Source organism: Anabas testudineus, chromosome 3 (assembly GCF_900324465.2).
Source record: "Anabas testudineus chromosome 3, fAnaTes1.2, whole genome shotgun sequence".
NCBI classification, from domain to species: Eukaryota; Metazoa; Chordata; class Actinopteri; order Anabantiformes; family Anabantidae; genus Anabas; species Anabas testudineus.
Window position 1 is genome coordinate 25332099 of NC_046612.1, and position 25963 is coordinate 25358061.

The 25963-nt window shown below is 38.6% G+C and overlaps 1 protein-coding gene across 1 annotated transcript; it reads right to left on the reverse strand.

The window, feature by feature from the left end:
• Positions 1-505: 505 nt before the first annotated feature.
• On the reverse strand, positions 506-23489 carry LOC113174639 (carnitine O-acetyltransferase-like). The gene is made up of 13 exons (XM_026378719.1): positions 23205-23489; positions 22755-22870; positions 21614-21667; positions 20649-20814; positions 19602-19776; positions 19149-19330; positions 18108-18208; positions 17832-17957; positions 17389-17511; positions 16322-16457; positions 16044-16106; positions 13205-13345; positions 506-739 (listed from the first exon to the last, which is right to left on the reverse strand). Exons 1-13 carry the CDS (start codon positions 23487-23489, stop codon positions 506-508), a joined length of 1902 nt encoding a protein of 633 aa, XP_026234504.1.
• Positions 23490-25963: the final 2474 nt, after the last annotated feature.

A 25963-nucleotide genomic window follows, 5' to 3' on the forward strand; every position in this document is an offset into this window, starting at 1 on the left:
AAGAGAAGAGAAGAGAAGAGAAGAGAAGAGAAGAGAAGATGAGATAAGATAAGATAAGATAAGAGAAGAGAAGAGAAGAGAAGAGAAGAGAAGAGAAGATGAGATAAGATAAGATAAGATAAGATAAGATAAGATAAGAGAAGAGAAGAGAAGAGAAGAGAAGAGAAGAGATTAGAGATAAGACACTGCAAGCACCTATGGTAACGGTGCGGGTAGGAGGACCTATGGAGTTTGACACTTTTGACATCATGGGGCCAGAGCGCAAAAATCGCTATGGGCTGGTAAAAATCTCGTAAAAGGCACAGCAAGGGTCTCCCCTTCTTAATTTAATTGAGATATCTATCTATCTATCTATCTATCTATCTATCTATCTATCTATCTATCTATCTATCTATCTATCTATCTATCTATCTATCTATCTATCTATCTATCTATCTATCTATAATCCTCCTCTGTAAACCAGTCATCTGACATACTGTGTGTATCATAACTGCTCATTCAAGTCTTAATTTGCTTCTGGTTTGACTCTTGGAGTTTCTTCTAGCAGAGTCATCATGTCCAACAGTGCGTCCTCCAGGGCTCGGCTCAGTCGTGCTGGATCTTTTTCTTTGAAGGTATTGGAAGCTTCTAGAGAGGACACTCTACAGTCAATGTGATTGTCCATGATACTGTAGCCCACATCATATATTCCAGGTCTGTCAAGGGTATTACATGTCAGACACCCGGTCTTTGAAGATAACTAAGAAAAAGGAACAAAAGAGAAAATGTTGTAGTTTCTTTTGGACATAGAAAATCCTATTCCTGACAACCTTAACAAACGTGTCCTTTCATTTTAAACATCATAGCATAGAAAAAGATTAAAAATTTTATAGACTGCATGAAAAGCTAAATGGGAGCAAAACAACCTTGTTTCATGACGATGTGTGAGTTAAATTGCAGGTGGCAAGGTGGTAAACAAAGCTGTTTGAGATTTATAAAAATAATAGAACAGTATGGGTGAATAAGGATGAAGATATCAGTATAAAAAGTAAAACTCTGTTCTTTGGCATGTGTCAATCATTGCAAACATTCAGTTGTCCCCCAACCACAACATTAAAACCACCAGGTGGTGGTATTAATGTATGTGTACATGTATATCTAGTTAAAATAAAGTGAGAATATAATTGTACTTTCCTGAAGGTAGAACACATACTGTAATCAACCAATTCATGTTGTTTGCTGAATATAAAGTAATGAACAAAGCATGTTGCTGTTTCAAGCCATGTCCTTACCTGACTTGTAGTGACCTGTACAAAGTAAAAGGCTTTATTGAAGGAGGTGTCAGTGAAGATATCTGGTACACACATGTTATCCTCAAAAGCCTGACACATGAGGCCAATTAGATGTTCTGCTAAGTTCTGGCCACTCATCACCTGTTGGAAAGGGGACAGTTTTATTTTACTTAGAATATAAAATGAAAATGTATCAAAATATTTTTTGTTTTCCTTCCCCTAAAATTTCAATTCTGTTCAATGAGAGAACTGGAACTATCCACCAATACTGATGGAACATTTTGAGGTGCATTTCTCCATTTTAGAAGCCTTGCTCTTTTCCCTTTACATTTCTCAAATGACTGCGAGACATTTGCATCCAGAATGTGTTCATACTGTATTTAGTGGAACCATTCTTCCCTCTTATGCACATCAGAGAATCTTTTTATGTTTTTCACCTTTGGAAATAACATTATCTAATCCAGTATTTGAATAGACACATGTTTTTTAGTGTATTTCTTGCAGGTCTTGTATTTACTTGTCAAACTTCTTGTACAGTATATGTACGGTGGAATTTCCTACAGTAAATGGCATCTTTAGCATCATAATAATCTTTTCCCTCTGTACATTAAAGTACTAAGTGGTGTGATGATGGATACTCACCATCTCTGTGCGTTTTTTGTGTTCTTTTAAAGCTTTTTCCAATAAATCAACCTTCTCTAGGTTCTGTGTAAACAGGAAGAAAACAAATGTTACAGCTCATCACTTGTAGTCACTTCGTGTTCATTAGTATGATCTCTAGAGCCTAATGCAGTATTTCTGTCAACCCAGTCTTCCTGAGGCACGTGTGCCAAATCCTGAGCTAAAATCAAACAGATTTAAAACTGCATAATCTCCAGCATCAGTTGTCTGTTTCATTAGAAGCTTTATTTTAATCAGACCTGTTTGTTGGCATCATCAAAGGCCTTGACAAAGGCAACTGAAGCACTCGAGGTTGGACGGATCAGAGTTAGACGCCCCAGTCTGAATGTACACAGGGAGGCAGGTTCCACTGTTACACAGCACTGCTGGTACACCCTGACAAAAGAAAGGAGAAAAAGCAAGAGATTGCAAATATTTATAGACTTCTATAACATTTAGTAGGTGTTTCTTCAGTTTACTTTAGTGTAATTCACGCTAACTTAAAATGTGAAAATAGCTAACTATTTAATGGCTGCTTGAAGTGAGTCACACATATATAATGATATTCTTACTACATGTCAGTTAAAAAAATTCAGAATGTCCTTGAGCAAGATACTGAACCCCAAATTGTCCCCGGTGAATCAGATCAGCTGCATAGCAGCTCTGACATCGGTACACTTGTGTGTGTGAATGGGTGAGATGCTGTGTAAAGTGCTTTGAGTACCAGTTAGGTAGAAAAGTGCTATATATTATATTTATTTTTAAATCTAAAATGTCTCCCTTCATGCTGAAATTCCAGCACAGTACTAAAGAAAATTAAAACTTTATATTTTTAACTCAAAGTGATGATTGTACAGCTCCTCACCTGTAGTAGGCCAGCTGGATCGCCATCTGTACAAAAGCATCAGGACTCATCTTACGGGCTTTAATGGCATTTTTTCCAAAGTGGTCAAAAACAGTAATTTCCACATCCACATTCTGGACTATTCTATGATGGAAGAAATGGGAGAAATGTCTGCACAATGACACATTTCTTGAGTTTCAGCTACTCTGGGAACTTCTGCACATAATCCAAGGTTATGCAGGACTGTCCAATATCAATAGTCTTGGCTGGCAATAGGATTCTCACTGGTCTTTTTAAATCAAAGTCACATCTGAAGCCCTTTATCTGTAGTCTGTGAAATTCAAATGTGAAAATTTAGTTACTGCTGTATTTTGCCCCCATACAATGTTAATTCCTACAGTATTTATATATTTGCTGTCACTTTGTGTCTATGCAACTCTATCACAGCTAATAGTTGCTCTCACGTGTCCAAATGCTGTTTGGCCTCCTCGATGTCCTGTTTGATCTCAGGTGTGATGTTGAAGTGTAGTTTCTGAGGCATAGGCAGTGGGTCACTGGGAGTTTGGATCACATGTGGTGTTTCCTTGTTTCTAGACACAAAATAAATGACACAATAAACATGATTCATTGGATGGAACAAAGTAACGTGACTGAGTGTGCTGAAGGTAACATATATTGACTGAAACCTCTCTTGCTGCTTTGTATACAATAGCTCATAGTATGGGTTGAGTACAATTAAATCTGCACTGCTTCTCTTGGTGGTGAAAGATCTTAAGTCCTATTTATTGTCAGTCTACTCACGTGTTAGCAACAGCATAGTCACAAATGGCCAAAAACACCGCACCATCAGCAACAGTATGTGCACCATGAATTCCCCGGGCCCCGTCTTCTCCAATAATTATGTGACAAAAAGGTGGGATACACATGCTGAGCATTAACATTATTTCCCAACTAGTCCTGAGATTTTACTGTACCTGTATATGTGACAGATTTTCTTTTTTTGTGCCCACTAACACAACAGTGTACAGGGTCGTTTTGTAGTTTGTTAATTTGGATTTTTAGATTAATGCTTTCATGTAGTGGCAGTAAGTGAGAGAGAAATATATGGCTACAATATAGCTTCTTGCTTGGTGTTGCAACATCTTGAGTGTGATTTTCTAAGTAGTGATGTAGGTTCCGGTTGGTGTGTGTGTACTTTGAACCTGTCATTTCACCTGTAAACCTTTGTCAAACCAGCGGTTTCCACTGTACCACTGGCTGCCGCCTCCATGAAACATCTGGAAGAAAGCAGCCTTGCGATGCATCCTCTCATCAGACACTGGGGGCATTGGTCCATCCAAGCACAGTGTGAGGATGCTGCTTTCAATAGCTGACAGTGATTCTTTGTTGGTCTCATCTGGACACATCAGTGACAGTACACAGAGCAAACATCAGGATACAATGAAAACAGACTGCAACACCTTAACACTATGTTTATTTAAGAGAAGAAATGGTTCAATCCCTGAACTTGCAGGATTAAATTTAGGTGGACATGTGAATAACCACATTAACCCTAAAGGCACCAGGACAAGAGGCTACAAAGTAGTTTACCACCCTTTCTCATCATCTATCAAGTCAGTGCTGTGCTGCATGAAAGCAGAGTTGTGCTCACCCTGCATGAGGCTGATGTAGCTTTTATTCCACACGTCACGTCTCTGGGTGGTGAGAATCCCGACAGGATCCACGCTGGTCTGCAGTGAGGAATTACAGATCCTCTCCAGCTGAACACAGAGCTGATCAACCGTCAGCAGGGTCCCATCACTGTTGTATATGTCCAGCAAGAAGAACTAAACCCACGGGGATCACACACACGAAAGAAAGATAGATTGGATCAAGTCAAGGCAACACTAAAAAATAGATTTTCCACGATGCTCCAAAATTGTGAGTAGTAATATTGATTTTAGAAATATTTTAGAAATATTTTGTAACATGTAGAAGTTTGCTAATTTCATGCACCAGCCCCAGAAGAGCTCAGACACAGATGATTGACACAGTTGTGGTGCTGCATACCTGACCATTGTGTACAACAGTGATGTGTTTGGGGGGGTTGGAGCTCTTGGCGAGGAGCAACAACGAGTCTCTTTTTGCACCAGGGGTACGACAGGATGAAAACACTTGCTCGTACTGTTTCATACACAACGGCTTCCCTTTCATATACTCAACTGGGAGCGTGTCACTGCAAAACATGCAAACATTAAACACTAACTCAGCTTCATTTACCGATTTGGCTATGAACATCCCAGAAAATGTCAAATTCAATTGAAAGGTTAAGAATATAATGATTAAAGTAATGCTGCCTCCATGTTTGACTTAAATTTAGCCTGCTCACCTGCATATTAAAATATGGAGGCCAACAGCAGAAGATTGTGTAAGCACAATCATATCAGACAATATGCACTGTTCAGTTCACACACAATATTTTGAATGTGATTTTAAATTAAACACATTTTTACAAATGATATGCAATATCCGAGAAGGTAATTTGATCTGTGTTGGCTGTACACTGCAGGCATTTGGGTTTAAGATCATAGGAGACATTTGCAATAACTACATCTAGCCTGGATGGAGACAGAGGTCCTACACTTTGGACTGCCTAGATAGATTGGGGCAAAGATGAAACAGTTTTTCAAGAGCAAGAATTTCTCAGACAATTGTGGTGATCTTTCTAACGGAGAGATCAAGAGTGGGGAATGTGGTGACGAGTTAGATCAGAGAACGACAAGTGGGAGATCTACTGCAAAGTGATGGTTGTGTCATTTAACCATGTCTCTTGGAATCTGAAAAGACATTACCTACTCTCTATAGAGACACACCAAGACAGAAGGTTGCTTTGCAAAAGCACAATACAGAAACTGTTCCCACCTCAGTAATCTGAATAATGCTTTTATAAATCTGTGATCCAATATTCTCATATGAAAAACATTAATCAAATCCGTATCCAAAATTCTTCCCCACAATATGCCAAATATCCGATATCCCAGTCCTTTCCAGTCCAAAGCCCAGAACACAAGCATTAGAGGGCATACATACTTAGTATATAGGCAGCTAGTCAGGCTGTAGAGTTGATGCACACTAAATAGAACAGTGAAGGTGCAGATAATCGACTGTGATGAGCTGACTGTACCACGACAGTAGGGAAACCAAGAGAATGACGAATAAAACAATCTATCATAAACCAAGACTAAAACCAAGATTATTTAGAGATATACATAGATTGAAAATCTGACAGGACACCCCTGATTTGATGTCATGTAACCAAACTTTCATCTCAGGCTCATGTTTAGGTCTTAAACCCTCATGTCTTCAGTGTACAGCTAAAACAAATGACTAATAAAATAAAACTGTTGGAGAAAACTACAAGATGTGACAAAGCGTGTGAATAGAATATATAGAAATATATACAGGCCAGCATTTCAATCCTGATACAAGGTGTCTGGAACACCTTTTAGTACTCACTTATCAACCATTGTCTTTATATCCAATACCCTTGCTGTGAATTCGGCAGCACACCTTAATAAAAAAACACAAAAAACAAACAGATTTAAAAACAGTTTAAGCCTCTTGCAAGAGACAGTCTCCCCAAAACCCTACAACCCGAGTCTGATTTATACTGTACATATATATCTATACTGACTCCTTGTCCTTAGTCCCAGAATAAATAGATTATTCTAACAGAATAATAACTATTTGTTTTTGATATGGGACATTGGTGATTGGCTGACTGTTTGATGTTGGACTGTTTTTTCCATTACAATATTTTAAAACTATTAAAATTTCTTATTTTTTATGTGAAACTGTATCATCACTAAATATTATATTATATGCACATTAATAGCATGTTCTGCATTATGTCACACTGAAGATATGATATATGCACTATGCAGGCTCCCTCTAGTGGTTTACAGGAACATCTGAGATATTATTGGAAAATTAAATATTGACATTAAAAACTTTTGGCACTACTGTAAATATAAAAAACGTGTTAACAACTAGATCAATGACACTCAATTTTGAATATTTTTGGGTTTTTTGATCCATCCACGTTTTAGTATCATTCTATTCATAAGTTGTAGTAAGTCAAAGGACAAGCATTATGGCGACATCCTAGGGAAAGCAGGGAAGCCACACACAGTCGGAGATCAGCTGTGTCTTCTAAAGAGAATTCAAAGAGAATCCTGTCTGTGTGAGAAAGGCTTCTTCTCGCCTCCGTAAAACAAATTTAAAGCTGGATGGATGGATAACAGGAAGTGAACTCAGAACACAGTGTCTTAAATAGATTTTGCTTGACATATGCTCATGTTTCAGTACACTATAGTAACCTGGTTACTACATGTGGCAGATGTAACCAGGTAATCTGATTTATCTTCTACCTTGATTTTATTTTAGAAATAATCAGGCTGTAAGTCGTGTAATTTCAGCAAGAGTATGATGCCAACCATGTTTGGTATGATCACACTATGTGTGTTTTATTGTGTGTGTGTTTACCTTATTTGTCCCTGCTTATCTCTGATGTCTTTTCTGGGACAGAGAATCCCAAAATTTAAATTTACCACCACAGGCGTCTGTCTAACAAGACATTCATGCTTCAAATAGTCATCTGTTATCTGTAAAACAGTACTAATAAGTGTCACAAAGACAGACAAACAGATAAAGAATAGACATTACATCAAAATACATTTGAGTACTGGAATATCAGCTGTATTTATACAATGCTGCAACTTCCACTCTGGTTCCACGTCCTCTTTCCACTGTATGTAGAGGCCTATATAGGCCTATTTTTTTCATTACTCACATAAGTTTTGTTTCCTTTTAGCTTGTTGGTCCTAAAGGTTGCACTATGACAATAACCTTATTTTGTCCTAACTGCAGCCAAACAGATAAAGTCCCAGTAAATGTGTCTGTAACTGGTCAAGTTGTTGAGCTCACCCAGTTCTCAGTGTTGCATGCTCTCCTCTCCAGGCCTTTCTGAAGTGTCTCTCCGACCCCTCCCGGTATCAGAAACTCTTCCACAAGCTTCTTTGTGTGGTTCAGTTCCTCAGGCTGTAAAAATGTTTCTAAAAAGCTCAGATAGAGCTCACACGTCTGCTTCAGAGGAGGAACGGTTGGTTTGGGCAGTGTCTTCAGTTGAGACAAATTTCTACCAGCAACCAGAGTCACTGATACAGGTTTCACCAAGTGACATAATTTCATCAAGCCACAGGGATTCACCATGTCCACCTTTACCTGACAGATACGAGAATGTACTCAAATACATGTACAGTATGTCAATATTAACAAGCAGTTTTCAGTTGCATTAACACACATGATGAATTAGGTTGAACTGAACACTTATGCACAATTACAATAAAATTACAAGAACAAAAAGACATAAAAATACTGGATGGGAAATTGCTTTGTGCCACAATCAAGTTATATAGATGCCTACATCTAGCTGGTGTAGTTTCAGCAGAAGTAATTGAAAACTGCTTACTTACCAGAGTTCTGCTGCAAATTCTTAACATTGTGTTTTCAGAGAAACTCCCTCAGACTAAAAAAGGAAAAACATTAATAATAAAGATTGTGTTAACCACTGCTTTACTCCAGACAGTACCTCACATTAGCAGAAGTAAAGACCGGTGACAGCTTTTTGACTGTGGAGATGTTCGCTCTATTTGACATTTGACAGAGCAAATTTGTCATCTGCTGTGACAGTTGAAGAGAACGAGTAAACACAGTGTTGCTTTAAGTAATCCTTGGATCTGCGTCATTACTGCTCCTGATAAACATCCACTGTACACATTCCTCATTTTTCAGCAGTATAATAAACATATGAATAAATAAAACTAAACATTCACATGGCAATCCATTATATTTACTGTAACTGTTATAAATAAGAATATACAAGACCGATTCCAAGGGTTTTGGAGCGCTAAGCCAGATGCAAGTAAAGCATCTTATCCACTGCCTAAAGGCTAATTGACTGAGAAAGCTTAATGTCAAGCCCTACAGGATATAGTTTGCATCTTTTCTGTGCCTTCTAGTAGTTAACAGATCAAATCGTGTGTACTTAAGAGGGAACAAACCTGTCTCAAAACCAAGCTCTGAAACCATGAGAAAAGAGAGGAAAACAGAGTCAAGAGGCAAAATAAACAAGGATTTTATTGTAACAAATACACAAACAATATAACTAAAAATACAGTTTAGTTTAAAAACATTTTTTTAATCTGTTTAGATGTTGCAGGTGCATTGTGCACAAACTTTTTCCCTCAATTTAAACCATCAATGAGGACTGCCTCCTACTAATTTTTAGAACAATTGAATTATTATTTTAATGTTTCCCAGACTTGGACTCTTATTTTATGGCCAAACTAATTTGAACTAAAAGCCAATTTGGGTATTTGCATCACTGATTTCACTCCAGTCTTTTCCTGTTTCGCTACTACTACTAAAAATTGTGATACTGAGATTCAAGATTCAAGATTAAAAAACTTTATCAATCCCACAGGGAAGATGTTTTGCCTTGTTACAGTTATTCTTAACACAGACAGAAAGAAAGGGAATCACAACCAGAATAGAGAATAGCATCAATACAGAAAACTCAATATATAATATACATACAGAATATGTGTGATGGATGAGAATAGATGAATGAAAATAGATCAATAATTGTAGTTCAGGGTGGAATGACAGCAGTTATATGACAAAATTGTCACTTTGGTCACACAGGAATTGTAAAGATTGATGGCCACAACATGTTGATCAGTCTCTGGCTGAACGTGCTCCTCTGTCCAGCCAGCACACTGTGCAGTGGGTGGGAGGGATTGTCCAGGATTGAGAGGAGTTTGGACTGCATCGTCCTCTCAGCTACATCATGTAGAGGGTCCAGCTCCACCCCCAGAACAGAGCCAGCCCTCCTAATCAGATGGCAGGACTGTACCTGAAGTCTGAGGTATACAGGAATTGATTGGGGAAGAGGTGGAGGTTGTATCTGAGTACAAATAATTGGAACAGGAGGAATGAAGACAGTACTGTCCCCTGTGGAGCACATGTGCTACAGACCACAGTGTCAGACACACATATCATCCCTTCCACCTCTGTAAAAGTCAGATCACAACCTGGTACATCTCCTCTTACAGTACTCACTGTTTGTTCAGAGGCAGCCTTCCACCGCTGTAAACTGTAAAAAGGTTGATAGAGGGGGCACATGTTGCCCAGCAGGGATGCTTTGAAGATACAGATTGGAAGACTCTTTGTGATCCTCACGGTGAGGACATTGATGGACTGACAGACTGCATTAGATTAATTTCTGTGTGGACAGCCACGTACTGACTGAAACTATTTGGTTCTTTCCAAACAACAAGCCCTGGGTCACTCAAGACATCAAAGCCACCATGAATGACAAAAAGAAGGCATTCAGGTTAAGAGAAAGGAAGACAGCTGGGAGGGTCCAGAGATAAGATAAGATAAGATAAGATAAGATAAGATAAGATAAGATAAGATAAGATAAGATAAGATAAGATAAGATAAGATAAGATAAGATAAGATAAGATAAGATAAGATAAGATATTCTTTATTGATCCCACATTGGGGAAATTCAATTGCTACAGCAGGTCAGTGCAAAAAGAACAACAGCAATGTGCAAAAAGAATGAGAGGGTGTGCAAAAATACAAAAGTAATAAACATTTTACGAGAATCTACAACTATATACACTATTACGACTTAACATATATAATATGTTATACGTAATAATAAAATAAATAAAGTAAAAAACAATACAGTCAGGTGGGCTATGGATGCATGATAACCGGTTTTGTACATGTATATTTAAACTGTGGCATTGTACAGTCTAACAGCTGTTGGAATGAATGACCTGCGGAACCGCTCCTTCCTACATGGAGGGTGTAACAGTCTGCAACTGAAGGAGCTGCTCAGTGCCTCCACTGTCCGATGTAGTGGGTGAGAGGTGTTGTCCATGATGGATGTTAGCTTGGCCAACATCCTCCTTTCACCCACTTCCTCCAAAGAGTCCAGTGGACAGCCCAGGACAGAACTGGCCCTCCTGACCAGCTTGTTGAGCCTCTTTCTGTCCCGGTCTGTGCTGTCTCTCAGGATCAGGGACAGGAACGAGGCTTACAGGAGAAAGGTGTGGAGGACCGTGACTGGCTACAAGTCCAGCCAGTGCCAGGCCAATGAATTTAATGATTTTTTCAATAGATTCCAGGCTGACCCCTCTGAACCCCCTGCAGTTCACTCCAGGCTCCGCAGTTCCTCCCCCACGCAACTCAGCCTCCACCCAAATGATCTTAGCAGATCAGGTGAGAAGAGAGCTGCACAGGCTTCACCCCACAAAGGCTGGAGGGCCAGATGGAGTCAGGCCAAGGGTGCTGAAAGCCTGTGCTCCCCAGTTATGTGGTGTTCTCCAACACAACAAAAGTTGTTTGTAGTTCCAGTTAATAAGAAGCCACGCCCAGATGTCCTCAACGACTACAGACCAGTGGCTCTGAACTCACACATTTCTTTTTTTTTTTTTTTTTAAAGGCTGATCCTGGAGTGTCTCCAATCTCTGGTCAAACCCTTATACTACAATATATACTTATATCATTTTACATAAATGATTATGAAAATGATTGTGACACAAAAAAATGTAAGCATACTTACATACAATATATCACAATATATTACATAATATATCTGCAGTATTTTAATGCAGGATCATTTAAAGTGGGAGACCATGGAATGACTGTAAACACGTGTAGCTGTCCTGCTCTGGACCAGGTTAGTTTCTAAGAATAAACCTCCATTGTAACTTAATTCACTTTCATTTAAGCTGCTTTCATTTAGCTGAGTGAGACAGAAGTGAGTAAATTAGGCTGGGATAACTGGAAAAACCTGGTCTGGATGCACAGAATCAAAAATTGATGGAGTTTGACTTATTGTGGTTTTGTAAAACCAAGTCCGGGCTAAATTCAGCCTAGATAACAGAAAAATAATGACTTAATCCCTCATCTTGGTTTTGTGCGATAGCCCTCTGGGCTCCAAAACATCAGAACTGAAACAAATTAATACACAGAGGAGCAATTTCAGAGGTTAGTGCTACAAAAGACAAACCTAGTTGATTTTGTAAGGAATAAAATACTAGTGTATTAGGAGTTGTTATTAGTTGTTATTTCATGTGCTGAGGAGCTGTGAGATACAACAGACCTGGCAGCATATTTTCTCCTCTATATGAAGTTAAAACTTTACTCTTCACTAAATTACTTATAGATCCAGACTAAGCACAATTTGGGATGGAAAATTACCTTCAAACTATCAAAGACATGATTTTGACCATTTATAAAAATTTGCATCATGATAACTTTGGTAAAAAATAAAAAAAAACGTGCATATTTTATTCCAACACTGTTATTTTATCAAATTACAAATAGTACATAAACAGTATTTCTATCTTGAGTAACCATTACGGTCAATGAGCTTACAGTAAAACCAACTGATTAAAATCAACAAAGAAAAATAATTTTAAACATGAACCCTTCTATCCTGATCAGAAAGAAATGCAACACAGTTGTCATGCCTTTTATTTTCATAGACCTTAGGTGGACACTTGGAGATAAATAGAGAAAACCATCAGCTAGTCTGGCTGTTTCTCATTTTCCAGTCTCTGTGATAACACAAGCTAAGAACCTATTAAAAATCCAATAGGTTTTACAAAATGTCCAACTATTCCTTTAAGTCTGTATTGGCTTTATGGATCGACTCTTGGAGTTTCTTCTAGCAGGGTCATCATGTCCAACAGTGCGTCCTCCAGGGCTCGGCTCAGTCGTGCTGGATCTTTTTCTTTGCAGGTATTAGAAGCTTCTAGTGAGGACACTCTACAGTCAATGTGACTGTCCATGATACTGTAGCCCACATCATATGTCCCAGGTTGATCGAGGGTATTACATGTGAGACACCCGGTGTTTGAAGATAACTTAGAAACAGGAACACAAGGGAGAATGCTTCAGTGTCTTGTCCAGGGACAATTAAACAAAATGAACCCTCTCTTGCATAGTGGTCACTACAGTGGACAGCTATGCAACAGCTGTTCTCTTGTATATGCATGGCTTAGGCTTACGGTTATTAGAGCCATGTTTCTCTTTTTTTTTTAAAGATAATCCTAAAAACTCAGTTCATCACTCAGAAGCTAAAAGCTTAAAAATATGCCAAATTATTTTCTTATAACAAAAACACTTTTTTTGTACAATAGAAATGTGCATGACCAAAAATATATCTTAGATTGCTTTGCAGCACAGTAGTAAAGACACAAAAGAGAATAATTGGTAAAGACATAGAGAAGAATTTACCAATTAAAATGTTTTGGTTTTTTTTTACATGAAGAAATGGGCTGTGTGTTGTTCCAACCTAAATCCTTACCTGACTTGTAGTGACATGAAAGAAGTCTAAGGTTTTACAGAAGGAGGTGTCAGTGAACACATCTGGCATAGGGATGTTTTCCTCAGAAGCCTGACACATGAGACCCATTAAATGTTCTGCTACGGCCTGGCCACTCATCACCTGTTAGAAAGGGGACAATTTTATTTCAATATTCAATATTCATTTGAAATATTGTAGCATTGTTAATTATCTTTTTTATAGGCATTGGACTTCTTTTTTTTTTTTTACTTTGAATTTGTATGAGTCACGTCTGACTCATGCTGTTAGAAGTATGCAGTTCATACTTATTACTTCAAAGACCTTCACTGTAGATGTAATGTAGAGTTCTCAAGCCCTAATTTGTCAGTGCACCCAAACCTGCACCCAGCACACAGGACACAGGAGTCTGCTATTGTTTGGTTTCTGCTAGTATTAAAAATAATAAAATCAGTAAATGGAAAATATTCAGTTAACATGACCTCATGACCTCAACCTTTATTTGTTACATTAGAGTGTTTTCACATGAAATCCTTGTAGAACTACATTCAGTCCCACTAAAGTGGAATAGAAAAAAGACTCTTGTCTCATCTGGTCCAGTTCACCTCTGATAAGAAGACATTTCTTTTACTGTTCACGCTAGTGAACTAGCAGGGGTGGCTCAATAGGTAGAGCAGTTGTCTGCCAGTCACAGGATTGGTGGTTTGATTCCCAGCTGCCATGTCACATGCCGAAGTGTCCTTGGGCAAGATACTGAACCCCAAGTTGCCCCCAGTGAGTCAGGTCAGCTGCATAGCAGCTCTGCCATCGGTGTGTGAATGGGTGAATGAGACGCAGTGTAAAGCGCTTCGAGTACCTAGCCACTGACTAGTGTCAAGCAGTGGACAAACTCGTGGTCTCTTCTCTTTTTGTAACTTATGATAAGATATAGAAGATAAAGAATTGGACAAATATTTATTTGAAATGCTTTGGTTCATAAACAATATGTTTAATTTGAAGGACAAACATAGGACCACATGACTGGATGATGGTTTTCAGTACAAAGTAATTAAATTACCATTAAATAAAAATATATGAGGTGAAATCAGTGTTTGCATTAATATTCACCCCCTTCAGGTCAGTATTTAGTAGATGCACCTTTGACTGCAATAACAGCATGGAGTCTGTGTGGATAGGTCTCAATTAGGCTTGCACATCTGGACACTGGAATTTTATGCAATTTTTCCAGTTTATTTCTTCCGGTTGGGTGGAGATCGGGTGTGAACAGCCCTTTTCAAGTCCGTCCACAAATTCTCTATTGAATTGAGGTCTGGGCTTTGACTTGGCCACTCCAGAACATTCACCTTGTTGTCTATAAACCATTTCTGTGTAGCTTTCGCTGTATGCTTCAGGTCATTGTCTTGCTGGAAAACAAATCTTCTCCCAAACTGTAGTTGTCTTGCAGACTGAATAGGATTGTCCTTGACGATTGTCCTATATTTTGCCGCATTCATCTTACCCTCTACCTTAACAAGCTTTACAGGGCCTGCTGCCAAGAAGCACCCCCACAGCATGATGCTGCCACCACCGTGTTTCACAGTGGAGATGGTGTGTTTGTGGTGATGCACAGTCTGTGGTGTGTGCCAAACATACCGTCTTGTCTGATGGACAAAAGGCAACAAAAAACCCTCTTCCACTGGACCATAGAGTGTTTCACATACCTATTGGCAAACTCAATTAGGGATTTAACTTGAGTTTTCTTCAACAGTGGCTTTCTCTTTGCCACTCCCATAAAGCCTTGACTGGTGAAGAACCTATGTAACAGTTGTTGCATGTACTGTACTTGTCTCTGAACTCCAGGATATTTTTTGTATCCATGTCCTAACTTGTGCTTTTTAGTGACCTGTTCTCTGAGTTGCTGGGAGTGTTCTTTTGTCTTCATGGTGTAATGGTAGCCAGGAATACTGAATAACCAGTGACTGGACCTTCCAGACACAAGTTTCTTTATACTGCTATCGCTTGCATTTAGGTGATCCCCATTTCAATGATTGTGGGACTACTAGCACCAAATATCTGGATCTCTGTTGAATTAGATCAGTCATTTTCAAGGAGATGAATATTAATGCAAACACTGATTTCACCTGTTTTCACTTTGAAATCAATGAGGTATTTTTCTGACATTATTCTTGTCAAAGTTGCCAACTTTTATTGAGAATGACTGATTCATAATGTCAATAAAAGGATGAAACATCCAAGGAGGTGATTACTTTTTATAGGCACTGTAAGTAGCTTTCATAAACATGGCTTAAAGTTAGGTTAGTTTGTCTGAGTAGTGGAGTCAGTAAGCCTAAAAGAGACCATCTGTGTAATATGTATATTGTCACCAAATACAAGTCCCCTATGATGTTCAGCCTAAAAATGAGCACATAATGAAGTGTTGAGAAAACCTTTTGACTTTTAAGTAAATTACTGTATGTCTATTGTCGCCATGCTTAAGTTGTTCCCTAGATTTTCAATATTGTCCAGTGAAGGAACTGGTTGGTGACAAAACTCTTTCAACAGCCCAAAGCCAAACATAGTTGATGACAGATTTTATACTGGACTTAGTGGAACCATTCTTCCCTCTTTTGCACATCACAAAGTATTTTTCTGTTGTTGACCTTTGGAAACATTTTCTAATCCAATATTTGAATAGAGGCACATGTTTTCAATGTATTTCTTGCAGGGCTTGTATTTACTTGTCAAACGTGTTGTACAGTATATGTACGGTGGAATTTCATACAGTAAATGGCATCTTTACCATCATACTAATCTTTTTCTGCTGTACATTAAAGTACTAAGTGGTGTGATGATGGATACTCACCATCTCTGTGCTCTTTTTGTGTTCTTTTAAAGCTTTTTCCAATAAATCAACCTTCTCTAGGTTCTGTGTAAACAGGAAGAAAACAAATGTTACAGCTCATCACTTGTAGTCACTTAGTGTTCATTAGTATGATCTCAAGAGCCTAATGCAGTATTTCTGTCAACCCAGTCTTCCTGAGGCACGTGTGCCAAAAACTGCGCTAAAATCAAACAGATTTAAAACTGCATAATCTCCAGCATCAGTTGTTTGTTTCATTAGAAGCTTTATTTTGATCAGACCTGTTTGTTGGGATCATCAAAGGCCTTGACAAAGGCAACTGAAGCATTCGAGGTTGGATGGATCAGAGCTAGACGGCCGAGCCTGAATGTACGCAGGGAGGCAGGTTCCACTGTTACACAGCACTGCTGGTACACCCTGACAAAAGAAAGGAGACAACTCTGGAGTAAAACAAGAAAACACACATATTTATAGACTTCTATAACGTCAAGTAGCAGTTTCTGCAGTTTACTTTGATATTTTACATTCACACTAATTTAAAATCAGCTATTAAACTATAATTATTTAATGGCTGCTTAAGGTGACAGACAACCCTCATTTTTTTCTGTAATTATTTTAAACAAAAGATAAAAAGATATTTCTTTTTCTTTACTGTTTACCATACAGTTATTCATGATGTATGGGGCTGCAGCCTACCAGTTAGCTAGTGTCAAACAGTGGACAAACTCATGTGGTCTCTTCTCTTTTTGTAACTTAAGATAAGAATATATAGAATTGGATAAATAATTATTTGAAATGCTGTGGTTCAGGTATGAACAGTATGTTGCATTTCACAACTCATAAGCACTCACTTAAAAAAATGAATCTTGAAAATCACTAGGGCAGAAGGAATGATGTTATGCACCATTGCTACAAGCCCAATTACACACAGAAGATCTGCTGGTTGAACCCTGCACTAGACTTTTGGAGAACCACAAAGAAACAAAGAAGTGCTTATATGTACATTAAACATAATTCACAGTTTTACGAAGGTGTTCTTTTTTTTAAATGTTCATGTGCATGTAACCCACCAGGCGTAGACATTTCTTGGGCAACCCACTACTAAAAATACATAGCCATGTCAATCCCACATACTCTGAAGTTGTCAGACCTTTTCTTGCATTGGATTATAAATAGTTCACGTGGAACATGTAGTACAATAGCAAAAGGTGAGTCTGGTGCGTTTTGTGACCTCAATGCAAACCTTCAAATCTTAAATATCTCTGGGCTCTGTGCTGAAATTCCAGCACAGTCCCAGAGAACATTAATATTACTTTTAACACTAAGTGATGATTGTACAGCTCCTCACCTGTAGTAGGCCAGCTGGATCGCCATCTGTACAAAAGCATCAGGACTCATCTTACGGGCTTTAATGGCATTTTTTCCAAAGTGGTTAAAAACAGTAATTTCCACATCCACATTCTGGACCACTCTGTGATGGAAGAAATGGGAGAAATGTCTGCACAATGACACATTTCTTGAGTTTCAGCTACTCTGGGAACTTCTGCACATAATCCAAGGTTATGCAGGACTGTCCAATATCAATAGTCTTGGCTGGCAATAGGATTCTCACTGGTCTTTTTAAATCAAAGTCACATCTGAAGCCCTTAATCTGTAGTCTGTGAAATTTAAATGTGAAAATTTAGTTACTGCTGTATTTTGCCCCCATAAAATGTTAATTCCTACAGTATTTATATATTTGCTGTCACTTTGTGTCTATGCAACTCTATCACAGCTAATAGTTGCTCTCACGTGTCCAAATGCTGTTTGGCCTCCTCGATGTCCTGTTTGATCTCAGGTGTGATGTTGAAGTGTAGTTTCTGAGGCATAGGCAGTGGGTCACTGGGAGTTTGGATCATGTGTGGTGTTTCCTTGTTTCTATACACAAAATAAAAGACATGATACTTTGGATGGAACAAAATTGGAATTAATGACCCAGATTGGGCCAACAGCCTGAACACTAAACAGCCTTTAGCTAATAGACTTTTATACAATTGTCATGTGATCATTTGTTTTCAGTCTACTCACGTGTTAGCAACAGCATGGTCGCAAATGGCCAAAAACACTGTACCATCAGCAACAGTATGCCCACAGTTTATACCTCGGTGTCCATCTTCTCCAATAATTACCTGACAAAAACATAAAATACACAAACCAAGCCTTACCTTTACAGTAACAAACCCATGAGGAGTTGGGAAATATGTGTGACAGATCTTTAATTTAATTTTGGTTGTTTATCCACCAACACACATAACAGTGCATAAAGTGTTTTTATATACAGACAAACAACCTGTGTGGAACATATGTGCTTGGAATACTGAGCAGGCAAAGGTCTCTTTAGCTTCACAAGATTTTTGTGTTGAAGATTCTTCATGTCCGGTTTGAGATCATGCTATTTTTAGATTTAGATCAAAAAGGTCTCATGTCACACCGCTCTTCAGATCTTTGCAATAGCTTCCTGTGGTTGCAAGGATCAAGTTCAAAGCTCTGTCTCTTGCCTACAGCTCCATCTTATCTCAGTTCAGTCATTCAGGTCTACATCCCCTCCTGTTCACTGCGTTTAACTGGTGAACGTCGTCTGGTGGTACCAGCACCACGAAGTCGACACCAAGGAAAACTCTTTAGCTCAGTGATCCCACGATGGTGGAATGAGCTGCCTAAATCTGCACGCTCAGCCACATCACTTGCAAGTGATGTGGTCTTTAAAAAACTGCTGAAGACAGAACTCTTCCGCATCTTCCTCTGCTCTCTTGTTCTCACATCTCTTGAAACAGAAACACTTTTTCGATAGCACTTTGCTTTAATGATTTTTCTCCTTTACTTAGATTTTGTTTACTTGTCTTGTTCTTCACTTGTAAGTCGCTTTGGATAAAAGCATCTGCTAAATGACTAAATGTAAATGTAGATTTGGATTTTTAGATTAATGCTTTTATGTAGTGGCAGTAAGTGAGAGAGAAATATATGGCTACAATATAGCTTCTTGCTTGATGTCGCAACATCTTGAGTGTGATTTTGATTAGTGATGTAGGTTCCGGTTGGTGTGTGTGTACTTTGAACCTGTCATTTCACCTGTAAACCTTTGTCAAACCAGCGGTTTCCACTGTACCACTGGCTGCCGCCTCCATGAAACATCTGGAAGAAAGCAGCCTTGCGATGCATCCTCTCATCAGACACTGGGGGCATTGGTCCATCCAAGCACAGTGTGAGGATGCTGCTTTCAATAGCTGACAGTGATTCTTTGTTGGTCTCATCTGGACACATCAGTGACAGTACACAGAGCAAACATCATACTATGAAAACAGACTGCAACACCTTAACACTATGTTTATTTAAGAGAAGAAATGGTTCAATCCCTGAACTCGCAGGATTAAATTTGGCTGAAGTGAAAAAGCACATCAACCCTATAGGTTAATATGTTTATTAGGACAAGGCACCAGGACAAGAGGCTACAAAGTAGTTTACCACCCTTTCTCATCAGGTATCAAGTTAGTGCTGTGTGCATGAAAGCAGAGTTGTGCTCACCCTGCATGAGGCTGATGTAGCTTTTATTCCACACGTCACGTCTCTGGGTGGTGAGAATCCCGACAGGATCCATGCTGGTCTGCAGTGAGGAATTGCAGATCCTGTCCAGCTGAACACAGAGCTGATCAACCGTCAGCAGGGTCCCATCACTGTTGTATATGTCCAGCAAGAAGAACTAAATTCAAGGGGATCAACATGCAGACGAAAGAATAGGAGGATAAAGTAACTCTGTAATTCCAAGGCATCAGAGACACTATGTGGCCCCCAAAAAACCAGGTTTCCCTCTATAGAATTACTGTGACAATGTGACTATTAAATTTGTTTTTAATCAAATAAATAAACTGCTAATAAACAAACTGTTTCTAACATAAATTGAGTAGGACACAGCATGAGGCTGTCAGTCTGTTTCTGCACAAACACTACGTCAACAAGAGCTTTCTCTTGTTGAAAGTGAGGCCAGCTAAGATCACCTGGGTTGAGAGCATGAGTTTGATGGGTGGATTAGTGCCACATCACTAATTATTCTGTGTTCACATCTCCCTTCATTATCTGGTCTGCAGCTCTCACTTGCCAGATTGTGCCACTTCAGCACCAAAGCCACTCACCAGCTGTTTTAGCTTTTTGATTGTGTTGCTATGAAGTCCACTCACAGCCTTCTACCAACTCACTCATGGCTTCAGACTACTGCACCCACAGTGTCCTGGTTGCAAATTCCCCTTTTATCTCCAATCTTTCTCTTTTAGATCCCGAACCTGTCAAGATCCATCCCTGTTGTTCCAGTTTCCCCAGAGCTCCTTCACCACACCCAATACTCTACAGACTAAAACTAGTTTTTAACCAATCACAGCTTGTCACATCCTAATCTAACAGTTGGACCATGAAGAGAATGCTGAAAATCAAAGTGAAGCACCTGATGAACTGGAAGACAACTCTCCACTATGTTCAAAAGTTGATAAATGTAACATGTACAACAAGTTTGCTAATTTCAAGTACCAGCCCCAGAAGAGCTCAGACACAGATGATTGACACAGGTGTGGTGCTGCATACCTGACCATTGTGTACAACAGTGATGTGTTTGGGGGGGTTGGAGCTCTTGGCGAGGAACAACAACGAGTCTCTTTTTGCACCAGGGATACGACAGGATGAAAACACTTGCTCGTACTGTTTCATACACAACGGCTTCCCTTTCATATACTCAACTGGAAGTGTGTCACTGCAAAACATGCAAAGGTGAAACCTTTATAGGGTACTCATTGAAATACTACAATTGACTATACCTTGAAATTAAACATTTCAACCCTAGACTATTATTGGATGATATACCAATAATTACATAGAATGTTGCAAAATATTTTATTTTCCAAAAATGTGATCTTTCCTGAGGTACTGATGTTGATACTGGTAACAAATATAACATACATATTAAAAGCTGGTCTGCTTCAATTCAAATAAGTTACTTCACGCAACCTTGAATCCTGAAACACTTATGGAATAACCTGTTAGGTAATTACGTGATGACAAAGAAGTTACCAAATGTGGCTCCTTGTCCAAATAAGGGTTAGACACCAACTGAACATTCAGCATCATTTACAGATTTGGCTATGGATGTCCAAGAACCTGCCAAATTTGGGCACTGAAGGTTTAAGATTACTTTGAGGAATATAATGCTGCCTCAGTGTTCGACTAAAATCCAGCCTCCTCGCCTGCATAATAAATATCATTATGGAGGAATCTACTGCGGACAGCACTGCCTCTCAACAGCATCCTCTAAAAGCATTGAAACACCAAGGGCAAATAATTTGTGTTTAATGTACACTGCAGATATTTGGTTTTCAAAATCAAAAGACAATTTGCAATAACCACATCTCAGGCAATATCATGATGTTACCAAATTGTTGTTTGTTTCGTTGTTATATGCCTCTCCAGGTTTTTACTGCAGCCTACATTCATTCTGTGTCCCACAAAGACGACAATAATACAATTTGTCTAAACACTTTGTGTTTAGTACTCACTTGTCAATCATTGTCTTTATATCCAATACACTTGCTGTGAATTCAGCAGCACATCTAAAAAAAAAAAAGAAGTCTCTTTTAGTCTCTCATAGGAGTCATAAAACCCAGTCAGTCTTGAGGCCTATCCCACATATCATGATTTCATTGTTAGTTTGTCATCTTGGTGTTTAGAAAGTGACCTTGAGAGGCACAGTGGTCATTATATAACAATATAGAACATGACTCAGACTGGAAACCTGTCCAAAGTGTACTCTGCCTCTCACCCAATGCGGCTGGTATAAGCTCGAGCGCCCACAACCCTTATCATTAAAGGGGTTAGGATAACAGATGGATTGAACTTCATAGTCACACACACTGTGGGAGATCAGTCACACAGTTTTCTGTAAGTGTACACAGTACAGTATTTGTACAGCCCAAATTACGTTTATGAATACTAATCCTTTCTACAAATACATACCTCTTTTCATGAGTACAGATCTTTTTTGTTGTGAAAAGATTTGATGCTAAATACATACTTGCTGCTAGTTTAGATAGGTAGCTACTGGTGAGATTTAAACTGTGTAACATTAAGTAACCAGGTCACTCAGAGAAATCAGCTTATGCCAGTAATTGCGAGCAAATTTATATACACTTCAGTAAGATCTCTTCTACAGTATGTTGGACTTTTTATTAAAGCATAATTTACAGATTGTGAGCTTTTACTTTGTGGATGTTTTATATCATTGATGCTTAACAAAATGTTTTTTGAACTACTAACTGGAACTACATATCAAGTAAGGTATATTCTTACATAGACACAGTGTTGACAGTGCAGTGTAGACATGACATCTAGTCAGTCAGCAAACACACCAGTAATTTAAACAGGAGCTATCAATACAATCATCATAGGCACATTAATAATAATCGGGTTATTTACTGTACGAGATTCAGCCAACCACACATGTATCCAACCATAATGCACATATTATGCAACCTACCTACATACCTATGCTAAATAGGTTTGCCAATGAGCCCCCCCAGTGTGATGGTGAGATTACAGTGGTCTTGAGGGGAACAAAGTATCAGGCTAGAACATGTCAGCAAATGTAACGGCAATAATGTTTGGGATGATCCCAGTGTGTGTGTTATTTTGTGTGTTTACCTTATTTGTCCTTGTTTATCCCTGATGTCTTTTCTGGTGCAAAGAATCCCAAAATTTAAAAGAACCACCAGAGGCTTCCGTTTAAGACATTCAAGCTTCAAAAGACTGTCTGTTATCTGCAAAATGTTAGTAAGTGACACAAATCCATACTGACAAATTGAGAACAACATTTAAAAGCATTCAAATGAGTACTCAGTTGTGTCAGTGTTATGGAACAATGATAAGTCTCTAAATTCTAAATCTCCATAACATTTGTACCATGCAGCAACTTCCACTTTGGCTCCATCCTTACGTTGCTATTTCTTTCATTACTCAAATAAGTTTTGTTTCCTTTTAGCTTGATGGTCCTAAAGGTTGCAATATGACAATAACCTTATTTTGTCCTAACTGCAGCCAAACAGATAAAGTCCCAGTAAATGTGTCTGTAACTGGTCAAGTTGTTGAGCTCACCCAGTTCTCAGTGTTGCATGCTCTCCTCTCCAGGCCTTTCTGAAGTGTCTCTCCGACCCCTCCCGGTATCAGAAACTCTTCCACTAGCTTTTTTGTGTGGTTCAGCTCCTCAGGTTGCAAAAATGTTTCTAAAGAGCTCAGATAGAGCTCACACGTCCGCTTCAGAGGAGGGACGGTTGGTTTGGGCAGTGTCTTCAGTTGAGACAAATTTCTACCAGCAACCAGAGTCACTGATACAGGTTTCACCAAGTGACATAATTTCATCAAGCCACAGGGATTCACCATGTCCACCTTTACCTGTAATAGTTGGGAAATATTGTGATTAGTCATCAATTTCTTTGTATATTAAATACATATTACATAAGTTATAATGCACAGTTATTTAAGTATATTGCAGTCATTTATGTTATTATGACAAGACCTCTTAGACACACAAATGTTGGTAAAAGACATAGCAATCAAAGTAGAAGTATATTACAGGAACTATAGTTTCAAATTACATTGTCTGTGAACATAGACTCTGCTGCACATTCATGTACAAACATTTACAATTACTGACTTAAATAGTACAGAGTTATCCTTTTACATTTGTTTCTAATGAGACTGTATAACTTAAAGTGACTCTTGCAATGTCACTCTGACATTTGTTACTCCCATAGAAAAACATCTTCCTCCTGTCATGTGTTAGATACTTTGAGAATGTTTCTGTCTGTTGTATGTTGATGTACACACGCTCTCTTGTGCAAGACATTTCAAAGTAGAACATACAATTGTAAAAACTCTTACTATGCTGAAGATTAATAGATTAAATATGAATTAAAATGGAAAACCCATCACGTTAATGTAAGTTAACAGTGCAACATTAAAAAACATTTGTAATACACAGGATTAATCATTTTCTGAAAATAGGTACTCTGATATCTATAGACAGACAAGACAGTGGAAATATGACATTTAATTTCGAATTCTTAATAAATAGTTTCATTTTGGTTTTACTGAGAAAATCTGAATGTCTAAAACAATAAATTACCTAAAAACCATTAGGTAATTTTAACCATTACTTTTCGAGACCACATACTGAGGGCAAACAGGTTCTGATGTACTCTTGAAAAATGAGGCAGCTAATTTCTTCTTTTACAGAACTCAAACCATCTTATCTAATCCAAACGGAGGGAACTCATGTGATTCACAGTGTCACATTTGTCCATGCATTCAATAATACATCAGAACAGCAGACAGCCAGTTTAACACTTCAACACACGGAGGTCTTGCCTAAGGACCCATACTGGAGGTAGGCCACAGCTGGGTTCAAATCCCAGTCTCCCACACAGAAGGCAGTGATCTTCCCACTACACTAACCAGCCGCTCTGCACACACACACACACACACACACACAATCATAACTTTGGTAAAAATTCTACATGATCACAGACAGTTCTGACAAATCATCGGTATTTATAGGTTGCCACGCCCACCTGGGACACTACTCCGTCAAATATTTTTCAAAATGAGGGCAACTTAGGACTACAGGATTACAAAAAAGCAATGTCACTACACTACTGGTCGTGCCCAAACGTTTGAGTAGAGGAATATAACACATATATATTTTACATTTAGTCATTTGGCAGAGGCTTTTATCCAAAGCGACTTACGAGTGAGGTGCAAGGTACATAGGCAGACACAGGTTAAGCATAAGGAGGTCTTGCCTAAGGACCCCTACTGGAGGTGGGTCACAGGTGGGAGTTGGGCTTCTGTCTTCAGCATGGAGGGCGGCAATCTTACTACTACACATGAATCCATATTCACACAGTGTTTATCGTTCACTGTCTGAAAGACCTGATAAATCTCTTCGTAGGTAAAAGCAGTTAACATCAAAGCCATTTTCTACTATGACAGAGGTGCACAGGGTGTAGAAATCATCATAAGCAACCACTTCAGTGGATGCAAATATTTTCACAGGGGTTGACTTCTTCTTCTGGAATCAGGCACACGTTGTTGACATGTTGTTATAAAATTAACATACTTGGGTTCTACTACGGTAGGAGAAGATGAAAAAATCCTTATGCAGAAATTCCTCATAAAACACACACTTTTTCAAGCTATGCAGATGCTCCAGTCAAAACTTCACACACTAATTTAGTTTAAGTTCTCATAAGGTCTTCAATTATTGAATTGCTTGTGCTTCAGACATTAAGTTTCCATTATTTTGATGCATGAACCTCTGAATGTCTCACATACAGCTGTTCTCTGTCCCCATGACAGCCACAGTTTCTCTGAATGTTTCCTAAAAATGTACTCCAATAACTTTTGGATCACTGCTTGTGTTGTATGCATTGAGCCACAAATCTTTCTTGAGAATCCATCTATGGCTCCATTTATATGCCAAAATGCTTCAATTTGTCAGATCAATCACCATTTCATACAAACTTAGCTCTTAAATAATCTTTTTAGTTGAGTCTCCGCTTTCATCTCAAATCTGTGCCTGGTTGGTCCAAACAACATCTTCTTTTCATATATGCAATTCATTCTCTTTACACTTACAGTGCATCCACCAGTATCCAAGCACTTATAAACTGAACTGACTCACACACTGCTCACTACCAGGTTGATCTCAGCAGCAGAGGGAAGCCGCAGCACTGTCATCTTGGTAAAACTTTTATACCCAAAAGTTTAAAATATTACAGGTATGCATTATAAACATTGTTATTATTGTATTATTTTACAGTTATGGCTGTTGGCCAATATCCTCTTGGTTTACA

Excerpts from the sequence above, each read along its gene's own strand:
- LOC113174639 (XM_026378719.1), bottom strand. The coding sequence starts at position 23,489 with ATGGTGAATCCCTGTGGCTTGATGAAATTATGTCACTTGGTGAAACCT. Across the intron at positions 20,815-21,613 it reads ATAAAGACAATGATTGACAA|TGACACACTTCCAGTTGAGT; the intron begins GTGAGTACTAAA and ends CATGTTTTGCAG. Across the intron at positions 740-13,204 it reads TTCATGTCACTACAAGTCAG|TTATCTTCAAAGACCGGGTG; the intron begins GTAAGGATTTAG and ends CCTTTTTCTTAG.